At 43.9% G+C, this 18,723-nt stretch overlaps 1 protein-coding gene across 2 annotated transcripts in view; it reads right to left on the minus strand.

Annotated features, from left to right (window-relative positions):
* Positions 1 to 300: 300 nt before the first annotated feature.
* Positions 301 to 18,723, minus strand: part of KIF18A (kinesin family member 18A) — a 56,772-nt gene continuing 38,349 nt past the window's right edge. Inside the window, exons 14-17 of one of the 2 annotated variants that reach the window (XM_072118563.1) lie at positions 5,201 to 5,639; positions 4,548 to 4,652; positions 2,358 to 2,470; positions 301 to 574 (exon numbers count right to left, since the gene is read on the minus strand). In XM_072118563.1, coding sequence (XP_071974664.1) covers positions 432 to 574; positions 2,358 to 2,470; positions 4,548 to 4,652; positions 5,201 to 5,639 — 800 coding nt within the window. In that variant the 3' untranslated portion in view covers positions 301 to 431. Of the gene's footprint in view, positions 575 to 2,357; positions 2,471 to 4,547; positions 4,653 to 5,200; positions 5,640 to 18,723 lie in introns of those variants that run through there. The other variant, XM_072118564.1, reaches the window with a different exon arrangement.

An 18,723-nucleotide genomic window follows, 5' to 3' on the forward strand; every position in this document is an offset into this window, starting at 1 on the left:
TAAAAGGGGTGGAAAATGGCAGAAAAATTCAAGCAATACTGAAAAAAATAATTCCTTGTGTCATGCTCCGCCTCCTTTGCACTAGACATAACACAGCTTACATCCTGCCTTTATGGTTCCTTCTTCCTTTTAATTCCATGTATTGGAAACAGATGGACACGAAGGAGACGACACGTGATCCTAGGCCGCACCGACATCTCACCGCCAGACTCTCATGGCATTTTCTCCCTGGCACATGCTGGGCGTGTCGTAAGGACGGATTATGTTAAAATTAAATAATAAATAAAAGCAACACAATCATCAGGACACGAATCAGGTTTTGTTCTGTACAAGTTACTCTGTGTTTCTCTACCATATGAAATGTATTTTCTCGAAGGCAGGACGAGGCTCCCTGGTCGGTGAGCGGGAGAACACGTTCCAGATGTGACGAGCTATTTTTTCTTTGCCGCTTGTAAGAGCTGCTGAGACGATCCGAGGAATGAGAAGGGTTTCCTTCTAGCGCCAGGTAAGTTTCCGTCTGAAATACTCCTGGGCAGACGCCTTTGTGCGATGCTATCCTTGTTCTTCACCAACCCTATAATGAGAATAAATATACCACATTTATAAGCGAGACACGGAACATTGTTATTTATCTGTATCCTGTATAATATCCCCCCCACATACAACATCCTCTATATAGATAACACTGACCCATCATTACATCACTCCTGACAATAGATGATGTCACAGCTTATCTCCTCCCCCTCCCTGTACAATGACCTCTATATAGATAACACCGACCCATCATTACATCACTCCTGACAATAGATGATGTCACAGCTTATCTCCTCCTCCTTCCTGTACAATGACCTCTATATAGATAACACTGACCCATCATTACATCACTACTGACAATAGATGATGTCACAGCTTATCTCCTCCCCCTCCCTGTACAATGACCTCTATATAGATAACACTGACCCATCATTACATCACTACTGACAATAGATGATGTCACAGCTTATCTCCTCCCCCTCCCTGTGCAATGACCTCAATATAGATACCACTGACCCATCATTACATCACTACTGACAATAGATGATGTCACAGCTTATCTCCTCCTCCTCCCTGTACAATGACCTCTATATAGATAACACTGACCCATCATTACATCACTACTGACAATAGATGATGTCACAGCTTATCTCCTCCGCCTCCCTGTACAATGACCTCTATATAGATAACACTGACCCATCATTACATCACTACTGACAATAGATGATGTCACAGCTTATCTCCTCCCCCTCCCTGTACAATGACCTCTATATAGATAACACTGACCCATCATTACATCACTACTGACAATAGATGATGTCACAGCTTATCTCCTCCTCCTCCCTGTACAATGACCTCTATATAGATAACACTGACCCATCATTACATCACTACTGACAATAGATGATGACACAGCTTATCTCCTCCCCCTCCCTGTACAATGTCTTCTATATAGATAACACTGACCCATCATTACATCACTACTGACAATAGATGATGTCACAGCTTATCTCCTCCCCCTCCCTGTACAATGACCTCTATATAGATAACACTGACCCATCATTACATCACTACTGACAATAGATGATGTCACAGCTTATCTCCTCCCCCTCTCTGTACAATGACCTCTATATAGATAACACTGACCCATCATTACATCACTACTGACAATAGATGATGTCACAGCTTATCTCCTCCCCCCTGTACAATGACCTCTATATAGATAACACTGACCCATCATTACATCACTACTGACAATAGATGATGTCACAGCTCATCTCCTCCCCCTCCCTGTATAATGACCTCTATATAGATAACACTGACCCATCATTACATCACTACTGACAATAGATGATGTCACAGCTTATCTCCTCCCCCTCCCTGTACAATGACCTCTATATAGATAACACTGACCCATCATTACATCACTACTGACAATAGATGATGTCACAGCTTATCTCCTCCTCCTCCCTGTACAATGACCTCTATATAGATAACACTGACCCATCATTACATCACTACTGACAATAGATGATGTCACAGCTTATCTCCTCCCCCTCCCTAACTCTCTCTCTATATATATGTATCTACATAAACTTCCTTCGCCTACACCATAGAATGTGAGAGAACACAAGCCATCTTCTGGAAGAGAGAACTTCGATCCTGAGAAAGCGGGAAACATAAAGGACAAATCACAGTAAGAAAATATTTCAGATGACGGATTGCGGCGGCAAACCGTTGCGATGAGAGCAGGGAAATGTCAGGCTCTCATCGGACAGTCAGGAGTGAGAGATTAATGCCATAGTTTATCATGTCAGGCTCACCCGCTGGCCTTTTCACTCTCAGCGCTTTGCAGTCGATAGGGATGTCCTGTCTGACGCGTTTCGGTACAGGGAGCTGTGCACTCTCCTCTTTTACGGCGCTGCCGGCAGCAAGACTGGGAACACACAGGTAGAGAGGTTACTATAGTGTAGGAATATTAGACAATAAAAATAACTTAGTAGGAATGGCAGAGAATAATTGTCAGGACCTAGAACACTCTAGTAAACCGCATCATCTAAAAGTTTAGCTCCAATTCCAATTTGATTTCATGCATTATGAACATACCTTGAGAATACTGTAGCTACACTGATGCAGAAACATATCTTGATTTATCCCTAAGTTGAGTGGTTTTGCTGTAAAAACAATTGTAACATTCAGGACCCTGGGAAAGCTAGGTTGCATTCAGCCTTCTGTTCATAAACACATTACACGTGGAGCCTCCTGAACTGTCCAGACAGGACTAATCAACCTAGGCTGGACGACTCATACACAGTAGCTGGGGGATGGTGCAGCGATTGATTACTTCTGCCTGTCAGGGACAACACAGTGATGACATCATTCTCAGGAGCAGTGCATACTTAATGTAAGAGGAGAAGCGCTGGAGCCTGGCACAGAAGCAATAGAGCCTTGTTATCATAATTCTATACAGGAGGTCCCCTACTTAAGGACACCCGACTTACAGACAACCCATAGTTACAGACAGACCCCTCTGACCTCTGGTGAATGCTTTACTATGCTTTACTATAGTCCCAGAATGCAATAATCAGCTGTAAGGTGTCTGTAATGAAGCTTTATTGATAATCCTTGGTCCCATTACAGCAAAAAATGTTTAAACTCCAATTGTCACTGGGGTAAAAAAATTTTTTGTCTGGATCTACAATAATAAAATATACAGTTTCGACTTACATACAAATTCAACTTAAGAACAAACCTCCGGACCCTATCTTGTACGTAACCCGGGGACTGCCTGTAATTGTTTTTTATGCAAAATCATCCAGCTCAGAGCATAAACAAGATATGTTTCTGCATCAGTGTAGCTACAGCAGTCTCAATGTATGTTTGCTTCATAATACATGAAATCAAATGGTAGATATCCTTTAAAGAGCATATACTTACCAGAAGGCTTCAGAAGTGATGAAGGCTTTAAAGGATTAACTAGGGGCAGGACTTAAAGGGAACCTGTCAGCAGGTTTTACCCCACAAATCTAGCAGCCTCCATCAGTAATGGTAAGAAATGTCCTATCCTGAATTCCTTTTCTCATGGGAAATATTACTTGTTTGTCTATAAAAGAAAAATCTCTACAAATTCAGGCAAATTTGACTCTTTTCACCTCGTTTTCACATGTGATGAGTCAAGTTTAGAGGCCGCAGGGGTATATTTGGGTCTATAGCACCGAGGACCATTCTGCTGATATTATTAAAGACATGAATGTCATCTCTAGGATCACATTTGGTGGTTCTGTAGCTCCGGACCATAAATAGGACTGAAAAATGAGATTGTACCTTTAATATGACACCTGTAACATGTTACAGAACCAAAGATAGGGGCTTTTTAAGTGACACTATCCCTTGCAAAAACTAAACATGACTCATTTCATGTGAAAATGAAGTGAGAACAGTCATATTTGTATGACATTGGAGGAGATTTTATAGTAGGCAAACAGGTAAAATTTTACATAAAACAGGAGATTTATCACCTACCTGAGAGGATTTTGTAGTAAAACCTGGTGACAGGTTCCCAGTACAGGGGAGTCATAATTGATGCTAAGGCCTAAATAAAGAGAATGGCAGCCTCTCACCACTAAACGGAGCATGGAGGCAGATGCTTCCAACTTCCAGCTCTGTATCTTGCAGGACTGAAACAGCCGCTACCCCTTAAAGCGTTTGGCTGCTGTCGATGTTCTTGGCGTCACTAGAGTGACATAACTGCACTAATATGGAAATTAGATTGCCAGCATACGCTCAGCGGAGGTCAGGGATGGATGCCATACAGTGGCATCCGTCCCCCATCGGCTCTAATGGGGCCAATATGCCAGCGTATGTCTATGGACATGTTCAGCGCTGAAGTTGGGAGCTTTCCAAGTGTATCCACTGGAAGTGCACAAAAAACGAGACCACGACAGAGTGTTTTTTTTCGGTTATCAGACATGTGACACATGAACAAATGAGACAAGAACTAGGATCTTACTTACCTTAATAACTTTCTCTTTCTTTCTGCCGCTGAAGTCATCGCCATGTAGGACGGCTTATCTCCCAATTTTCCAAGATTCTTGCCCAATAAATTTGGAAGTCCCAGCCTGAAAGAACAGGAGTGGTCGCTATAATAACAGCTTCTTGTGTATGATATCAACACTATTATTTAAATGTCAGTGTGAAAACATCTTAAAGGGGAGGTTTGGAATCAGAAATGTACTCTCTTAATTGGTCCAAAACAGAGTAAAAATAAAGCTTCCGGTCCGGGACAGCTCCTCCTATCACCAGTTGTCAGTATAGGTGGCCTGTGTCCTATCTGCAGGCAGCATGTTATGGAGCAGGAGGAGCTGAGCAGATTGTACATAGTGTCCTATCTGCAGGCAGCATGTTATAGAGCAGGAGGAGCAGAGTAGATTGTACATAGTGTCCTATCTGAGGGCAGCATGTTATAGAGCAGGAGGAGCTGAGCAGGCTGTCCATTGTGTGCTATCCTCAGGCAGCATGTTATAGAGCAGGAGGGGTTGACAATAATGTACACAGTATCCAATCTAATCCAACTTTTTGCAATTTAATATCGCAGCTATGCCAATATAGAGTCAAGATGGCAGCAGTAATTAGGAAAGAGCTAAACAGAGAGTCCGGAGAGGATTACCTTTGCAGCATGCTGGTAGGTGGCTGGGTCTCGGTGCCATGTATTTCGGGGATCAGGTCACTGCTGCCCTCGGAGAGGATAACAGTAGCGTTCATATCAGCCGGCTCGGGCCCAGGCTTTAATCTAAACGTGAAGCCCAGTTTCTGGACGTCCTTGTCATGAGCCATGAAGCTACTGGTACTTCCTAAATTCTGTCCAAGGTTTGTGGCCTCCTTAGAAATGGTGATGGTCCTGTTCAAGCCCTCGGGGGTGTAAACGATGGGGGTCAGCTCCTCGCTGATGGAGTCTTCCGGGTTGTGGCTTTGGGCAAGTTTAGGTGCTCCGACGTTCTGAGAAGCTTGTGGAGAAGCCATGAGTTTTCTTCTGGTCCTCTTAAGGGGGTGAACAATTTCTACCGGCTTTGGGGGGAGATTTTCCTTTGCGGGTATTAGAGGTGCGTCTGTAAAAAGGGAAGGAAAATTTGTTATGGCAAAATTTCTGATCTTCTTATCGCGACCTTAAAGGGAGAAATTCCAAATAGACGCTATCATCGTGACCCCTCAATTGTACCCCCACTAAACTAGAACACCCCCCCCCCCTCAGGTCGGGCATGAAATGTCCTTCCTAGAATCATCTCTTTTACGCGAAATCTCGTTTAAGAATAACAAAAAAGTTGCCTCAAAAAGTCACGCGACAATGAGAAGAGTATTATTTTGCCAGATAGGAGTCATTCTCAGAGGCTGGAACGGGGCAACGTCACTTCTACATCTTGGGTTCTATATCAGTTAGAACCATGGTTCTGGTATCAGATTAAAGAGTAGAACTTTTAAACCCCATCAGGATTATGCTTCTGTGAGCTACAGAACCAGAGATATGGGCAGGTAAAATCATAGTTGGGAATGCACGTTGCAGATCAAGATCCAGTTTGTGCCCTTTTTGCTAAACGGCCCTTATCTCCGGTTCTGCAGATCACAGAACAACAGGCCTGATGTGATTTGAAAGTTAAGATATTCACATTTAATCTGATACCAGGACTGTGGTTCTAAGTATTATGGAACCACAAAATAGGGATCTAAAGTGATGCTCCCCCCTGACTGAAGCTGGAAGGGTAGTGATATTTCAGATGCCCATCTATAAGCTTTATAGTACTTAGAACCATGGTTCTGGTATTAGAAACAGGCGACAGGTTCAGTTTCCTGGGAAAACATTACTAATGCTCCATAGAAGAGGTAAAATACCAGGGGCACTTACTCATACCGGTAGATTCAGGCACCGTGACTGTGGTGATCTCCTTATATTTCTTATCCACGGCCTCCTTCCTTCTAAAATCAACCTTTGATATTATGCGAATGAGCGTAAAGGCCCATCTGTGTTATAGCTTCACAAGCTGTTACACTGTCCCACCCCTGAGTTTATCCCTCCGTCTGCTGTAATTTCACACTGTGGGAGGGGGAATTGCGCCTGTACAGTGTAACGGCCTGCGAATCTGCAGCACGGAGGGGCTCTGGCAACCCTCCCAGAACCCTTCTGGCTCATTAGTTTCATTGTAAAAGTTGATGTCAGTAGGAAGGATTACCATAAAAACGAATATGAGAAGATTAGCACAGTCACGGTGCCGGAACCTGATAGTGTTTTTGGTGTAGGTTTATCATGCCCGAGTTTGATGGTATGAACCCATTGACAAGGGATTTGTGCTTCATAACCAGCAGGAACAAAAAAGTTAAATTAGAGGCGATGGAAGCCTCCTGGATGCCTGGGTTGTATGAACACTAAGAAGACTTGTCTAAAACGCCACATCCCGAATAATAAAAAAAAAAAAAAAAAATCAGAAACAGATTTCAGGCCCTTGTACATGGAAGTAAGAGAACATTTCAGTCTGAAGCTTGGATGAAACTTCTCTTCTTAAAGGGGTTTTCCAGGATTGCACAGAAACTCACCACTCACATGAATGGTAGAGCAAGTGGCCTGTCGCTCCATTCAATACTATGGATTTGTTGGAAATTGCCAAGCACAGCGCTTGGATATCTCCAGAATTCTCATTTACTGTACAAGGTCTCTTACACAAGAGCGAGTGTGATGCAGGCATCTCTACTGGCTGGAACGTCCGTCCCGAACTGAAATGCTGATTACAGTTTGTATTGCTCAGCGTTCATGTCGAATGGGTGAATGATGCAAGTTGGCAGAATCACACCCGCTCGTGTGCAAGGGGTCCAAGAGAGTCCTGGTGATAGCCGAGCACTGTGCTCAGCAATATCTGACCCACCCATAGAAATGAAAGGAGCAGCATGTCAAGCATGCATCAAATAGCGAGACAGACTCCAGTTCTCATGATGAGTCGGATCCCAGCAGTCAAACCCTTTACAAATCAGATTCTTATCCAAGAATGAAACCTAGTAAAACCCCTTTAGAGTACACACAGCCGTTAGATCTTTAGTGCCCCCCTTCCCCCGATTGGCTACTTAAAGTGGCAGGGGTGTCGCTTCCGATTCCCGACCAGTAGTATCGGGAGCCATTTGCAACTCATTGCCATTCAAAGTGTATGGAGCTGAGCTGCAATACCAAGTGTGGCCTCTGTAAAACGTGCGGCGCTGTGCTTGATAAACAGTGAAGAAGCTGCAACTGTTACAGGCAGCCAAACACAATGTTGTGTGGCAAGTGGAAGTAGTCAGACAGGAGCAGGACGACGGGAACAGGACAATGGGAGCGACAGAGGAGCGAAGGAGAAGTGCTTCCTGTTTTTTTTTTTGTTTACATAGCCTCCCCCACCACTTTCACACCAAAATAAAATTTATACACACTTTACATTTCAGGGCCAATCCAATTCTAACAGTCTTCGAAATTTGCAATTAAAAAATAACCAAAAATAAATTACAACCCCCCCCCCCCCCCCGCATGATTTGAAAGACAAAAACAACAACCCCAAAAACACTTGTGACAGAAGCACAAATTACATAAACCGAGACATAAAAATCTACATTTGCAATTACATAAAATTAGCACCAGCCTTTAATTCCAGTGAAAATTATAAAAAATAATTTTTTAAAAATGAATGAAAAAAAAAAAATCATAAAATTATAATAATTATAATAAAATAAATGAAACGATAATTTAAAAAAAAAAAAAAAAAAAAATCGCTGCGTTTCAGGCAACAATACGCCAGATCATTTCTTCTTATGAAACTTATGACTTGAATTCGGCTTCGAAACTAAAATTAAATTTAAAAAAAAAAAAAAAAAAAAAAAAAGAGAAGTAATAATAATAAAAAGCAAAACACTAATTTGATAACAAAGCCCATTAATCAGCGGCGAGCCGAGTATTACTCATACATGCAGCACATCTTTACCACACAGAGGCAGGACTGCCTGGAGTAACTATGGCTACCCATCCGTAGTGTCAAAAGGAGCAGTGTGGGTGAGTTGCAGACTCCCGGTCTCTGTGGTAACCTACATTTGTGCGACTAAATAAATATTAGCAGCGTTAACGTATCCGCACAAATGATGCGGGCGGGAAACGGTTAAAACTGAAGAAGAAGAAAAAAAAAAAGTTTCATGAAAGAGTTATAGCAGCAGCTACAATCTGCGCTCGGCTTTGTTTAGTGGGTTAATGGTTCTCCGTGAACATCACAACAAACATCCCATATGAATGGGGTAACAACCACAGTGTACGCTCAGCGGAGGCCGGGGATGGATCCCATACAGTGACATATGACGTCCTATGTAACGGCCTATGCTTTGTGCGGAAAACGAGGCTCGAGGAAGACCCGAGGCCGTCGTAGCAACGGATCGCTGCTCCCTGATGACATCACGGGGAGCGACAATCTTTTTGAAACCACCCGCGATTGGCGGGGTAACAGCCTGTGAGCCCTCTCCATGCACTGGCACCGCCGTACTATTACGGCGCACGTTGGATAGGGGTTAAAGGTCATCTGTTATTGCGCACTGGCACATTGGCTGTCCCAAGGCAGATTCTCGCTCCCCGATGGCATCACAGGGAGTAATGATGGCGGCGCCCAGGTGCAGTCGGCTTTTGGCTGCCGACGATCAAAGGATTACGTTAGTGGGTTGAAACAACTGAATCCCTCTGCTTCATTTCCTTTAAGCTGCGGTCACTTGGTTCAACCAACAAACAAACAAGCTCTGTGTGGAGAACAGCTGATCCGAGGAAGATTTGGGTTTTGTTAGCCGTAAAATCCACTTTTATAACCCTTTACTTTACACGCACCCCAAAAATGTTTATAAATAACTTCATAAACAAAAATATAGCATTGTGCACCTAGGAATCTCCATGGCAACAGACTACAGTTCTCCATGTAGTCAGATTCTCCATTCAGAGTTCTTACTTGTTCTCTCTGTCTGGTTACTGTAAAAATATCTTTATAGCAAAATTTTTTTTTTTAATTTCCTGTTATATTTTAATTATACTTATAAAGAACTTACTGAGCACGGAATGTTGACCTTTAGAAGTGTCTTGCTGTTAAAACGTGCGAAGGGTCTAGGATGGGTTTAGTGGAGGGGGGGGAGGGGGGGAGGTTGGATTGGTCTAGTGGGACCTTATGGATATTGTATTTTCTATTACGGTTTTGTATGAGAAAATGGTACATTTTTTATTCTTTGTATTGTTGAATTTGAATAAAAATTTATATTAAAAAAAAAAATCCGTATTAATAAATTGTCAAAATATCTATCAGGGCGGCTAACGAGATTTTAATTTTAATTTTTAAAAGAAGTGAAAAAAAAAAAAAAATCTACATAATAGCCTGAAGCTTTCTCAAAAATGTTGGTCGCAATTCAATTAAAAAGGAAAACCCGATAGCAGTAGTTTGGTTCTATAGAGTCCAAAATTAAGGCAGGATCGGGAAGCGGAGTCACGAAGGCCAATCTCTTCTGACGTCTCCACGCCAGATTGTCAGAACTCCCTCCATCTGTGTGCTATAGGGAAGGACCTGTCAATTCTGCCTAGAGGGGAGAAGTCAGAGGACATCTGCACCGTTTCTGGCTCGTCATCTCCTCTCCCCCATTCTGAGTACACTCATAACCGCCAGTAACCAGGCAGCATTGTGATGCGGTTCGGCTACCGTCATTCAAACCCCCCCCCCCCCCCCCCCCCCCCCTCTCTGACAGGTTCCCCTTTAAGAGAACACCGTACTGAGATGAGAAAATTCTCTGCCAGGAGACGACAGCCCACGCTGTAACCAAAACTTACGTAAAATCCGGAAAGAAGTAAACAAAACGCGCTCGCTAGTGATTAGCTTTGTGATATGCAAGTTAGCGAATTCCCTCGTGGCGGTGTTTGATGAATAATAATAAAAAAAAAAAAAAAACAACAAACAATTACCATTTTGCATAGAAACTAGACACCTACATTAAAAATAATTAGTTCTGTGGGAAAAAAAAAGTGTATTAAAAAAAACTTTACTTAAAGGGCATCTACCACCAGGATAAAAGACTGCATGCAAATGAGCCCCTCCGTCTCATTTGCATATAGTCTTTCATCCTGATGGTAAATGTCCTTTAAAGGAAATCTACCATCAAACAACATCATGATACACCAGGGACACTTACTACGTATTATTAGAGCCCTCCCATGCTGTAGCTTTACAGGCTGTTACACTGCTCTCTGCCTGAAGTATACAGTTGGAGGGGAAAAGTGCTCCTTGCAAAGTGTGAAAGCCTGTGAATCTGCAGCACAGAGGGGGCTTTGGTAACACCCCTAGGAGCCCTTCAGAATCACAAAAGTTGATTTTAGAAAGAAGGAGGACTAAGCGTCCCAGGTTTATCAAGCTTGATTTTGAGTGGTAGATTTCCTTTAAGTTTTTTATACACCCCTCCGCCTCCTGTACAGTCTAATACAGATGGCTTTTTTTAATGCCTTGTGATTTAAATACAATTTCTTAGTTTCATTTATTCTTTCTTGTATATTCCAGGCCTCACAGCTGGGATCTGGAGGAACCGCATAGAGCAGATGCAATTATCTGGAATGTGGGGTCCAGCAGACCATGAGTTTTCGCTCTGTGGCCCTCATGGGGGGTCAGTAGTTCTGTTACCCATGCGGGCTGTGTATGAGTAGAGGAAGCAAACCTTCAGATAATAATGTTTTTATGAAATGGGGGATGAACAATCATTACAATCGGTCATCGATATCAAAGAGATGGGGCTTGGACACCTGGATCCCCCGCCTATCAGGCGTTTTCAGCACAGTGCTGATCTCGGAGTAGTGGCCAGACCAGGTTACTACAGATCAGCCCACATTCATATGAATGTCTGCTTCCCGTTCCATTCTCTGTGAATAGTGGAGGTTATAAGTGTCGGACCTCAAAAGCAAATATGATATGAATGAGAAGACCCTTTAAAAGGGGTTATCCAGGAATCCTGGAAAAACTGCCTGGGAAGCCAAGGGAAGGGGAGACAAAAATTTAAAAAAAACAACTACCTTTCTACGGCGTTGAGCCAGAGTTCTGGTCAAAATCATAATCTAATGTGTTTAACTTAAAGGGGTTTTCCAGGAAATCTGGGGGCAGGGAAGAATTAAAAGCCAAGTATACTAAGCCTGCTTTGGTTCCAGCATTGCCGTGGTGCTCATATCATCACTACTCAAAGCTCGTCCAGAGGTCACGGAACTGCATTCGGTCAATTTGGGCCTAATTAGGACACAGAAACTTATAAAATGTGTGTTCCTGTATAAAAGAAAGTGATGCCACGCAGTCAAAGGAGGCCGAACAGGTCCCAAGAACCACCAGACTCTTGGCCAAGCCATCAGTGTCGGTGTAGAAGGCCCAAATACCACTGCAATGGTAGAATCGGAACATGGTAAGTACACTGCCCCTCAAGATCCTGACAACTTGACTAAAAGTCCCTGTGGTTGTGGTTCTTGGGACCTGTTTGGCCTCCTTAGTCCACAAGAACACACACATGCAGCGTAAAAGAAAGTGATGCCCTGTGGTCAAAGGAGGCCAAACACGTCCCGACAACCACAGAACTTTTGTCCCAGCTGACAGACTCTTGGGAGGGTAGACTGTACTTACCTTGTTCAGGTTCTAGCATTGCAGTGGAGTTTGGGCCTCCTGACACTGACAGCTTGGCTAAAAGTCCTGTGGTTCTTGGTTAGAGTTCGGCCTCTTTAGGCTGCAGGAACACACAAGTGCCGCATCAAAGGAAGTGATGCCACATGGTCTAAGAAGGCCACTAATTGACCAATGGACCTCCAGTCAGTAGCAAAGATTGAAGCAGCACTGCAATGCTGGAACCGGTGCTAGGTAAGTACGTTCTTCTTCCCCCTCCCCAAGATTCCTAGAAAACACGTTAGATTATGACAGACGTTCATGAAGACGACGACCATGTCTGGTCACCTTCTCCTCAGAGAAGATTAGCCGTCGTCAGACGTGCCTGGCATTGGGATTCCCCCCTCTGTCCATTTGGCACGCGTATTAGGGGCGAGACTCTATTGGCCGGCATCAGGTCCATCTGGCTCGTTCAACCATCTGAAGCCCTGAGGCCTAGCTGCTGGGAGAGCAAACCCAATGACGTCATCGGAAGCCAACATCGCTGACGGGTTTTCTCGGATGAGATACCAAGCCAAAGCAGCTGGGAATTCTGCATAAAATAACATATATAGATATATATATAAAGCTGATATAAACTATGAGTAAAGGTGGGCATAGCAAAACAAGGCCTAGAGAAACTTGTATGTAACACCTACCATGGCAAACGGAGAAGTCTGGAAGAATTCTCAAATTTTTTAAAATACAATTCAATAGGAAGCTGTAAAATATGGTGCAAATATCTAAGGAACTGTAATAGGACGGGGGGGAAATGGCCAAGTATAAAATATTGTCGTGACGCTGTTGACATGTGAAATCCAGGCCATTAGACTGGATATTAAATATGGCTCCTTAAATATGGACTAATGACCGCGGTGTAACAGGTGGCCATGGGGCTTGCAATTTCCGTGCAAAGTCCGCCTTCCGTTCCCACATCTTGAACAGATTAGGACTAAGATCCAGATCCCCAGAAGGCGCAACTAGATCCGTATAAATCTTCATTTACGTCGGAGGGGACGGGATGGAGGGGGGAAGGTTGTGCCTAATAAGAAAACTGTACGGTTTGTCATTTGGTCTACACGACCGCGTCCAGTCTTGTTACGAGGCTCCTTGTCATCACGTTCTCATCTCTTCCAGGATGGATTTAGGTTAGGATTAAAACCTTGGGAGTTTTCGGGTTGCACGGCTTATAGTCTCAGTTAAAATAAAATCCATGTGTCGTAAATGTTAAGGGACGTTGGTTGAATTTGAGCCAAAAAAGGCGCTTGGAGATTGTAGAAACCTTATTTTTGCGTCTACGAGAATTCGGAAATAGTTTAAAGAGGGGACGTGCCATAGATAGAGAGGATGTTACCCAAGATGTGACAGAGTACTAGATATTGGTCATAAGTAAACAACCAAGTTTGCGAAAACGATGGTAATCTTCAACTTTTCAAATTATGCTAATGACCCATAAGGGCTACCATAGACCCTTCTGGGATGCAGCTTTGAAGGCTGTTACACTGTCTAGGAGCAGGTCTCACCATCCACTATCAGCACTTTCTCCTCTCTCTGCCTGCTGTAATCTCACACAGTGTGAAGGGAAGTGCTCTTGCACAGTGTAATAGCCTGAGAAGCTTCTGGTTACACCCTCAGGAGCCTTTCAGTCTAATTAGCATAATTTTAAAAGTTTATATTAGAAGGAAGGAGGCCATGTATAACAAATATAAGGTGATTCCTACAGTTGTGGTGCCTGGATCTATGAGTAAGTGTCCCTGGTTTAACATGATGGATTTTGATGTTAGAAATTTCCAGCCCACAAGCCTCAGAACACCTTTTAAAGATGGTGGTAGAGCAGTGGGAAGATAATGTATTAAAGGGATACTTTCCAAGCCTCCCTGCAATGCTACACGTCCTGTAGTCTCCCGGCACACAGGAAGTGGCTGCTTGACCAATCACTGGCAGAAACGAGTCTCCTCCTTATGAATGAGTTCTAGACAATATATGAATTTAATAGTCCCACAGATTTTTGCATGTTTTTATCGTTCTTAAAGGTAACTTTTGTATATACAAAGATATAATTAGGTTATTTGGCCGTGCACAGTGCAGGGTTTCTCTTCCCTTGCTGACTGTGCATCCAGAACGGCTGCTGTGTAACCAGACACAACTATGGTACATGGCACTGGTAGATTTCCACCTTTGGGAAAAGTAACACTGAAAGATAAGCAAAAGAGCTCCACTGAAATATTAAGATGCTGATACCCCTTTTAAAGAAAATTGGTTTTTATGCTTTGTGAAGCAAACATACCTTGAGAATGCTGTAGCAACACTGATGCAGAAACATATCTTGCTTAATTCCTGAACTGAGTGGTTTTGCTCAAAAAACAAATTATAAAAATTCAGGACCTTGGGAAAGCTAGGTGCATACTGATCACGGATCTTCCAGAACTGTCCAGACAGGATTAATCAACCTGAGCTGGATGACTCATACACAGCAGCTGGGGGATGGTCCAGCGATTGATTACTTCTGCCTGTCAGAGTCAACGCAGTGAATACAGTGTTCTCTGGAGCAGCACATAACTAGGGTAAGAGGAGAAGCGCCGGGCCAGCCACCGCAGCGACCAAGCCACATTATCACAACTTTATAATTGTTTATTCAGCAAAACCACTTGGTTCAGAGATTAAACAAGATATGTTTCTGCATCAGTGTAGCTACAGCATTCTCAAGGTATGTTTGGTTCATAATGCATGGAATCAAATGGTAGGTTTCCTTTAAGGTTTTGTTTTGGGCTATGTTCCAGTTGTATACCACTAGAAAGGGTTTCATTGTAGGTCACTGTATAGACACCGGAAATATGTCACTCATAGACGATCATGGGTTTCATAATAAGAGAGAAAAATGACTTTACTAGTATTAAAAAATGACACAATCCTGGTATTACTGTCCTGAAACAAAATTGACACCTTTGTGAAAAACTAGAATTATAAAGGAGGTCACTGACTCAAGGACACCAGACTTACAGACGACCCCTAGTTACAGACGGACCCATTTGCCTATTGTGACACCTGGTGGCGCTCCCTGGACGTTACTTTAGGCTGCAATGATCAGCTGTAATGTGTCTGTAATGAAGTTTTATTGCTTACCCTTGGTCCCGAATTTCTGAACATCCAATTTGGTCACAGGGAGCAAAAAATAATTTGTTTGTAGTTACAATTATAAAATATACCTGTTCTGACTTGCATACATATCTGACTAAAGAACAAACCTATAGATCTTTGTACGTATTAACAGACTCATTGTACATCTATCGAGACTTGCACATAATAAATACTTTCAATGAATCTTCCCCTCCCGACCAATTAGAATATATCTATATATCTCAAGTTAAAGGGTTTTCTTGGACAGTCAGATTTCTCAATTTTTCATAAAGTGTTTGATAAAGAATAGTAATTTTATTTAATTTAAGGAAACTATTATTTGTAAACTACATTTTATGGTGGTTCTTTGCAGCCTCTATATGAGCTGTGTGTATAGAGCTAGCTGCTGTGACTCATTTCTCCCCTATGCAGCCTCTATATGAGCTAGTGTGTAGAGAGCTAGCTCCTGTGACTCATTCCTTCTCTCTGCAGCCTCTATATGAGCTAGTGTGTATAGAGCTAGCTGCTGTTACTCATTCCTCCCCTCTGTATCCTCTATATGAGCTAGTGTGTAGAGAGCTAGCTCCTGTGACTCATTCCTTCTCTCTGCAGCCTCTATATGAGCTAGTGTGTATAGAGCTAGCTCCTGTGACTCATTCCTTCTCTCTGCAGCCTCTATATGAGCTAGTGTGTATAGAGCTAGCTGCTGTTACTCATTCCTCCCCTCTGTATCCTCTATATGAGCTAGTGTGTAGAGAGCTAGCTGCTGTGACTCATTCCTTCCCTCTGCAGCGTCTATATGAGCTAGTGTGTAGAGAGCTAGCTGCTGTGACTCATTCCTTCCCTCTGCAGCGTCTATATGAGCTAGTGTGTATAGAGCTAGCTGCTGTGACCCATTCATCCACCTCTGCAGCCTCTATATGAGCTAGTGTGTAGAGAGCTAGCCGCTGTGACCCATTCATCCACCTCTGCAGCCTCTATATGAGCTAGTGTGTAGAGAGCTAGCTGCTGTGACCCATTCCTCCCCTCTGCAGCCTCTATATGAGCTAGTGTGTATAGAGCTAGTTGCTGTGACTCATTCCTCCCCTGTGCAGCCTCTATATGAGCTAGTGTGTATAGAGCTAGCTGCTGTTACTCATTCCTCCCCTCTGTATCCTCTATATGAGCTAGTGTGTATAGAGCTAGCTGCTGTGACTCATTCCTTCCCTCTGCAGTGTCTATATGAGCTAGTGTGTATAGAGCTAGCCGCTGTGACCCATTCATCCACCTCTGCAGCCTCTATATGAGCTAGTGTGTATAGAGCTAGCTGCTGTGAGGCAGCTAGCCGCTGTGACCCATTCATCCACCTCTGCAGCCTCTATATGAGCTAGTGTGTAGAGAGCTAGCTGCTGTGACCCATTCCTCCCCTCTGCAGCCTCTATATGAGCTAGTGTGTATAGAGCTAGCTGCTGTGACTCATTCCTCCCCTGTGCAGCCTCTACATGAGCTAGTGTGTATAGAGCTAGCTGCTGTGACTCATTCCTCCCCTGTGCAGCCTCTACATGAGCTAGTGTGTATAGAGCTAGCTGCTGTGACCCATTCCTCCCCTCTGCAGCCTCTATAAGAGCTAGTGTGTATAGAGCTAGCTGCTGTGACCCATTCATCCACCTCTGCAGCCTCTATATGAGCTAGTGTGTAGAGATTTAGCTGCTGTGACTCATTCCTCCCCTGTGCAGCCTCTATATGAGCTAGTGTGTAGAGAGCTAGCTGCTGTGACTCACTCCTCCCCTCTGCATCCTCTATATGAGCTAGTGTGTATAGAGCTAGCTGCTGTGACACATTCCTCCCCTCTGCATCCTCTATATGAGCTAGTGTGTATAGAGCTAGCTGCTGTGACTCATTCCTTCCCTCTGCAGCGTCTATATGAGCTAGTGTGTAGAGAGCTAGCTGCTGTGACTCATTCCTTCCCTCTGCAGCCTCTATATGAGCTAGTGTGTAGAGAGCTAGCTGCTGTGACTCACTCCTCCCCTCTGCATCCTCTATATGAGCTAGTGTGTATAGAGCTAGCTGCTGTGACACATTCCTCCCCTCTGCATCCTCTATATGAGCTAGTGTGTATAGAGCTAGCTGCTGTGACTCATTCCCCACCTCTGCAGCCTCTATATGAGCTAGTGTGTAGAGAGCTAGCTGCTGTGACTCATTCCTTCCCTCTGCAGCGTCTATATGAGCTAGTGTGTATAGAGCTAGCTGCTGTGACTCATTCCCCACCTCTGCAGCCTCTATATGAGCTAGTGTGTATAGAGCTAGCTGCTGTGACTCATTCCTCCCCTCTGCATCCTCTATATGAGCTAGTGTGTATAGAGCTAGATGCTGTGACTCATTCCTCCCCTGTGCAGCCTCTATATGAGCTAGTGTGTAGAGAGCTAGCTGCTGTGACCCATTCCTCCCCTCTGCAGCCTCTATATGAGCTAGTGTGTATAGAGCTAGCTGCTGTGACTCATTCCTCCCCTCTGCAGCCTCTATATGAGCTAGTGTGTATAGAGCTAGATGCTGTGACTCATTCCTCCCCTCTGCAGCCTCTATATGAGCTAGTGTGTAGAGAGCTAGCTGCTGTGACCCATTCCTCCCCTCTGCATCCTCTATATGAGCTGTGTGTATAGAGCTAGCTGCTGTGACCCATTCCTCCCCTCTGCATCCTCTATATGAGCTAGTGTGTATAGAGCTAGCTGCTGTGACTCATTCCTCCCCTCTGCAGTCTCTATATGAGCTAGTGTGTAGAGAGCTAGCTGCTGTGACTCATTCCTCCCCTCTGCAGCCTCTATATGAGCTAGTGTGTATAGAGCTAGCTGCTGTGACTCATTCCTCCCCTCTGCAGCCTCTATATGAGCTAGTGTGTATAGAGCTAGATGCTGTGACTCATTCCTCCAGAGCATCAGCCCAGGCAATCTAATAGTAAGTCCCAGAAAACACCTTTAAGGAGGACCTGTCAGCCACAAAAAGGCCCCCATCCAGACATGCCCCCCCCCCCCATAATTCTCTCCCCAGCACCTTTCTATTTATGCAAAATGTATTCTAATGTATTTAGGGAAAGTTTAGGTAAATCTTCCTGGAAGAACTGACCTCTTACCAAATTAGAGGTTGGATCCACGTCATGCTTGCCATGCTGACGGCTTGCGCACTGGACGCCATCATCCATCAGTGGCCGCCAGTGGATACAGAGGAGTGCCACCCCCCTCATGAATATACCCGGGAAGATTTACCTAATCTTTCCCTAAAAACATTAGAATACATTCAGGATAGATAGAAAGGGGCTGGGGAGAGGATTATGGGGGGGTGGGGGGGGGGGGCATGTTTGGATGGGAGCCTTTTTGGGGCTGACAGGTCCTCTTTCAACTAGATCTAGGTAACATTT

Source organism: Engystomops pustulosus, chromosome 7 (genome assembly GCF_040894005.1).
Source record: "Engystomops pustulosus chromosome 7, aEngPut4.maternal, whole genome shotgun sequence".
NCBI classification, from domain to species: domain Eukaryota; kingdom Metazoa; phylum Chordata; class Amphibia; order Anura; family Leptodactylidae; genus Engystomops; species Engystomops pustulosus.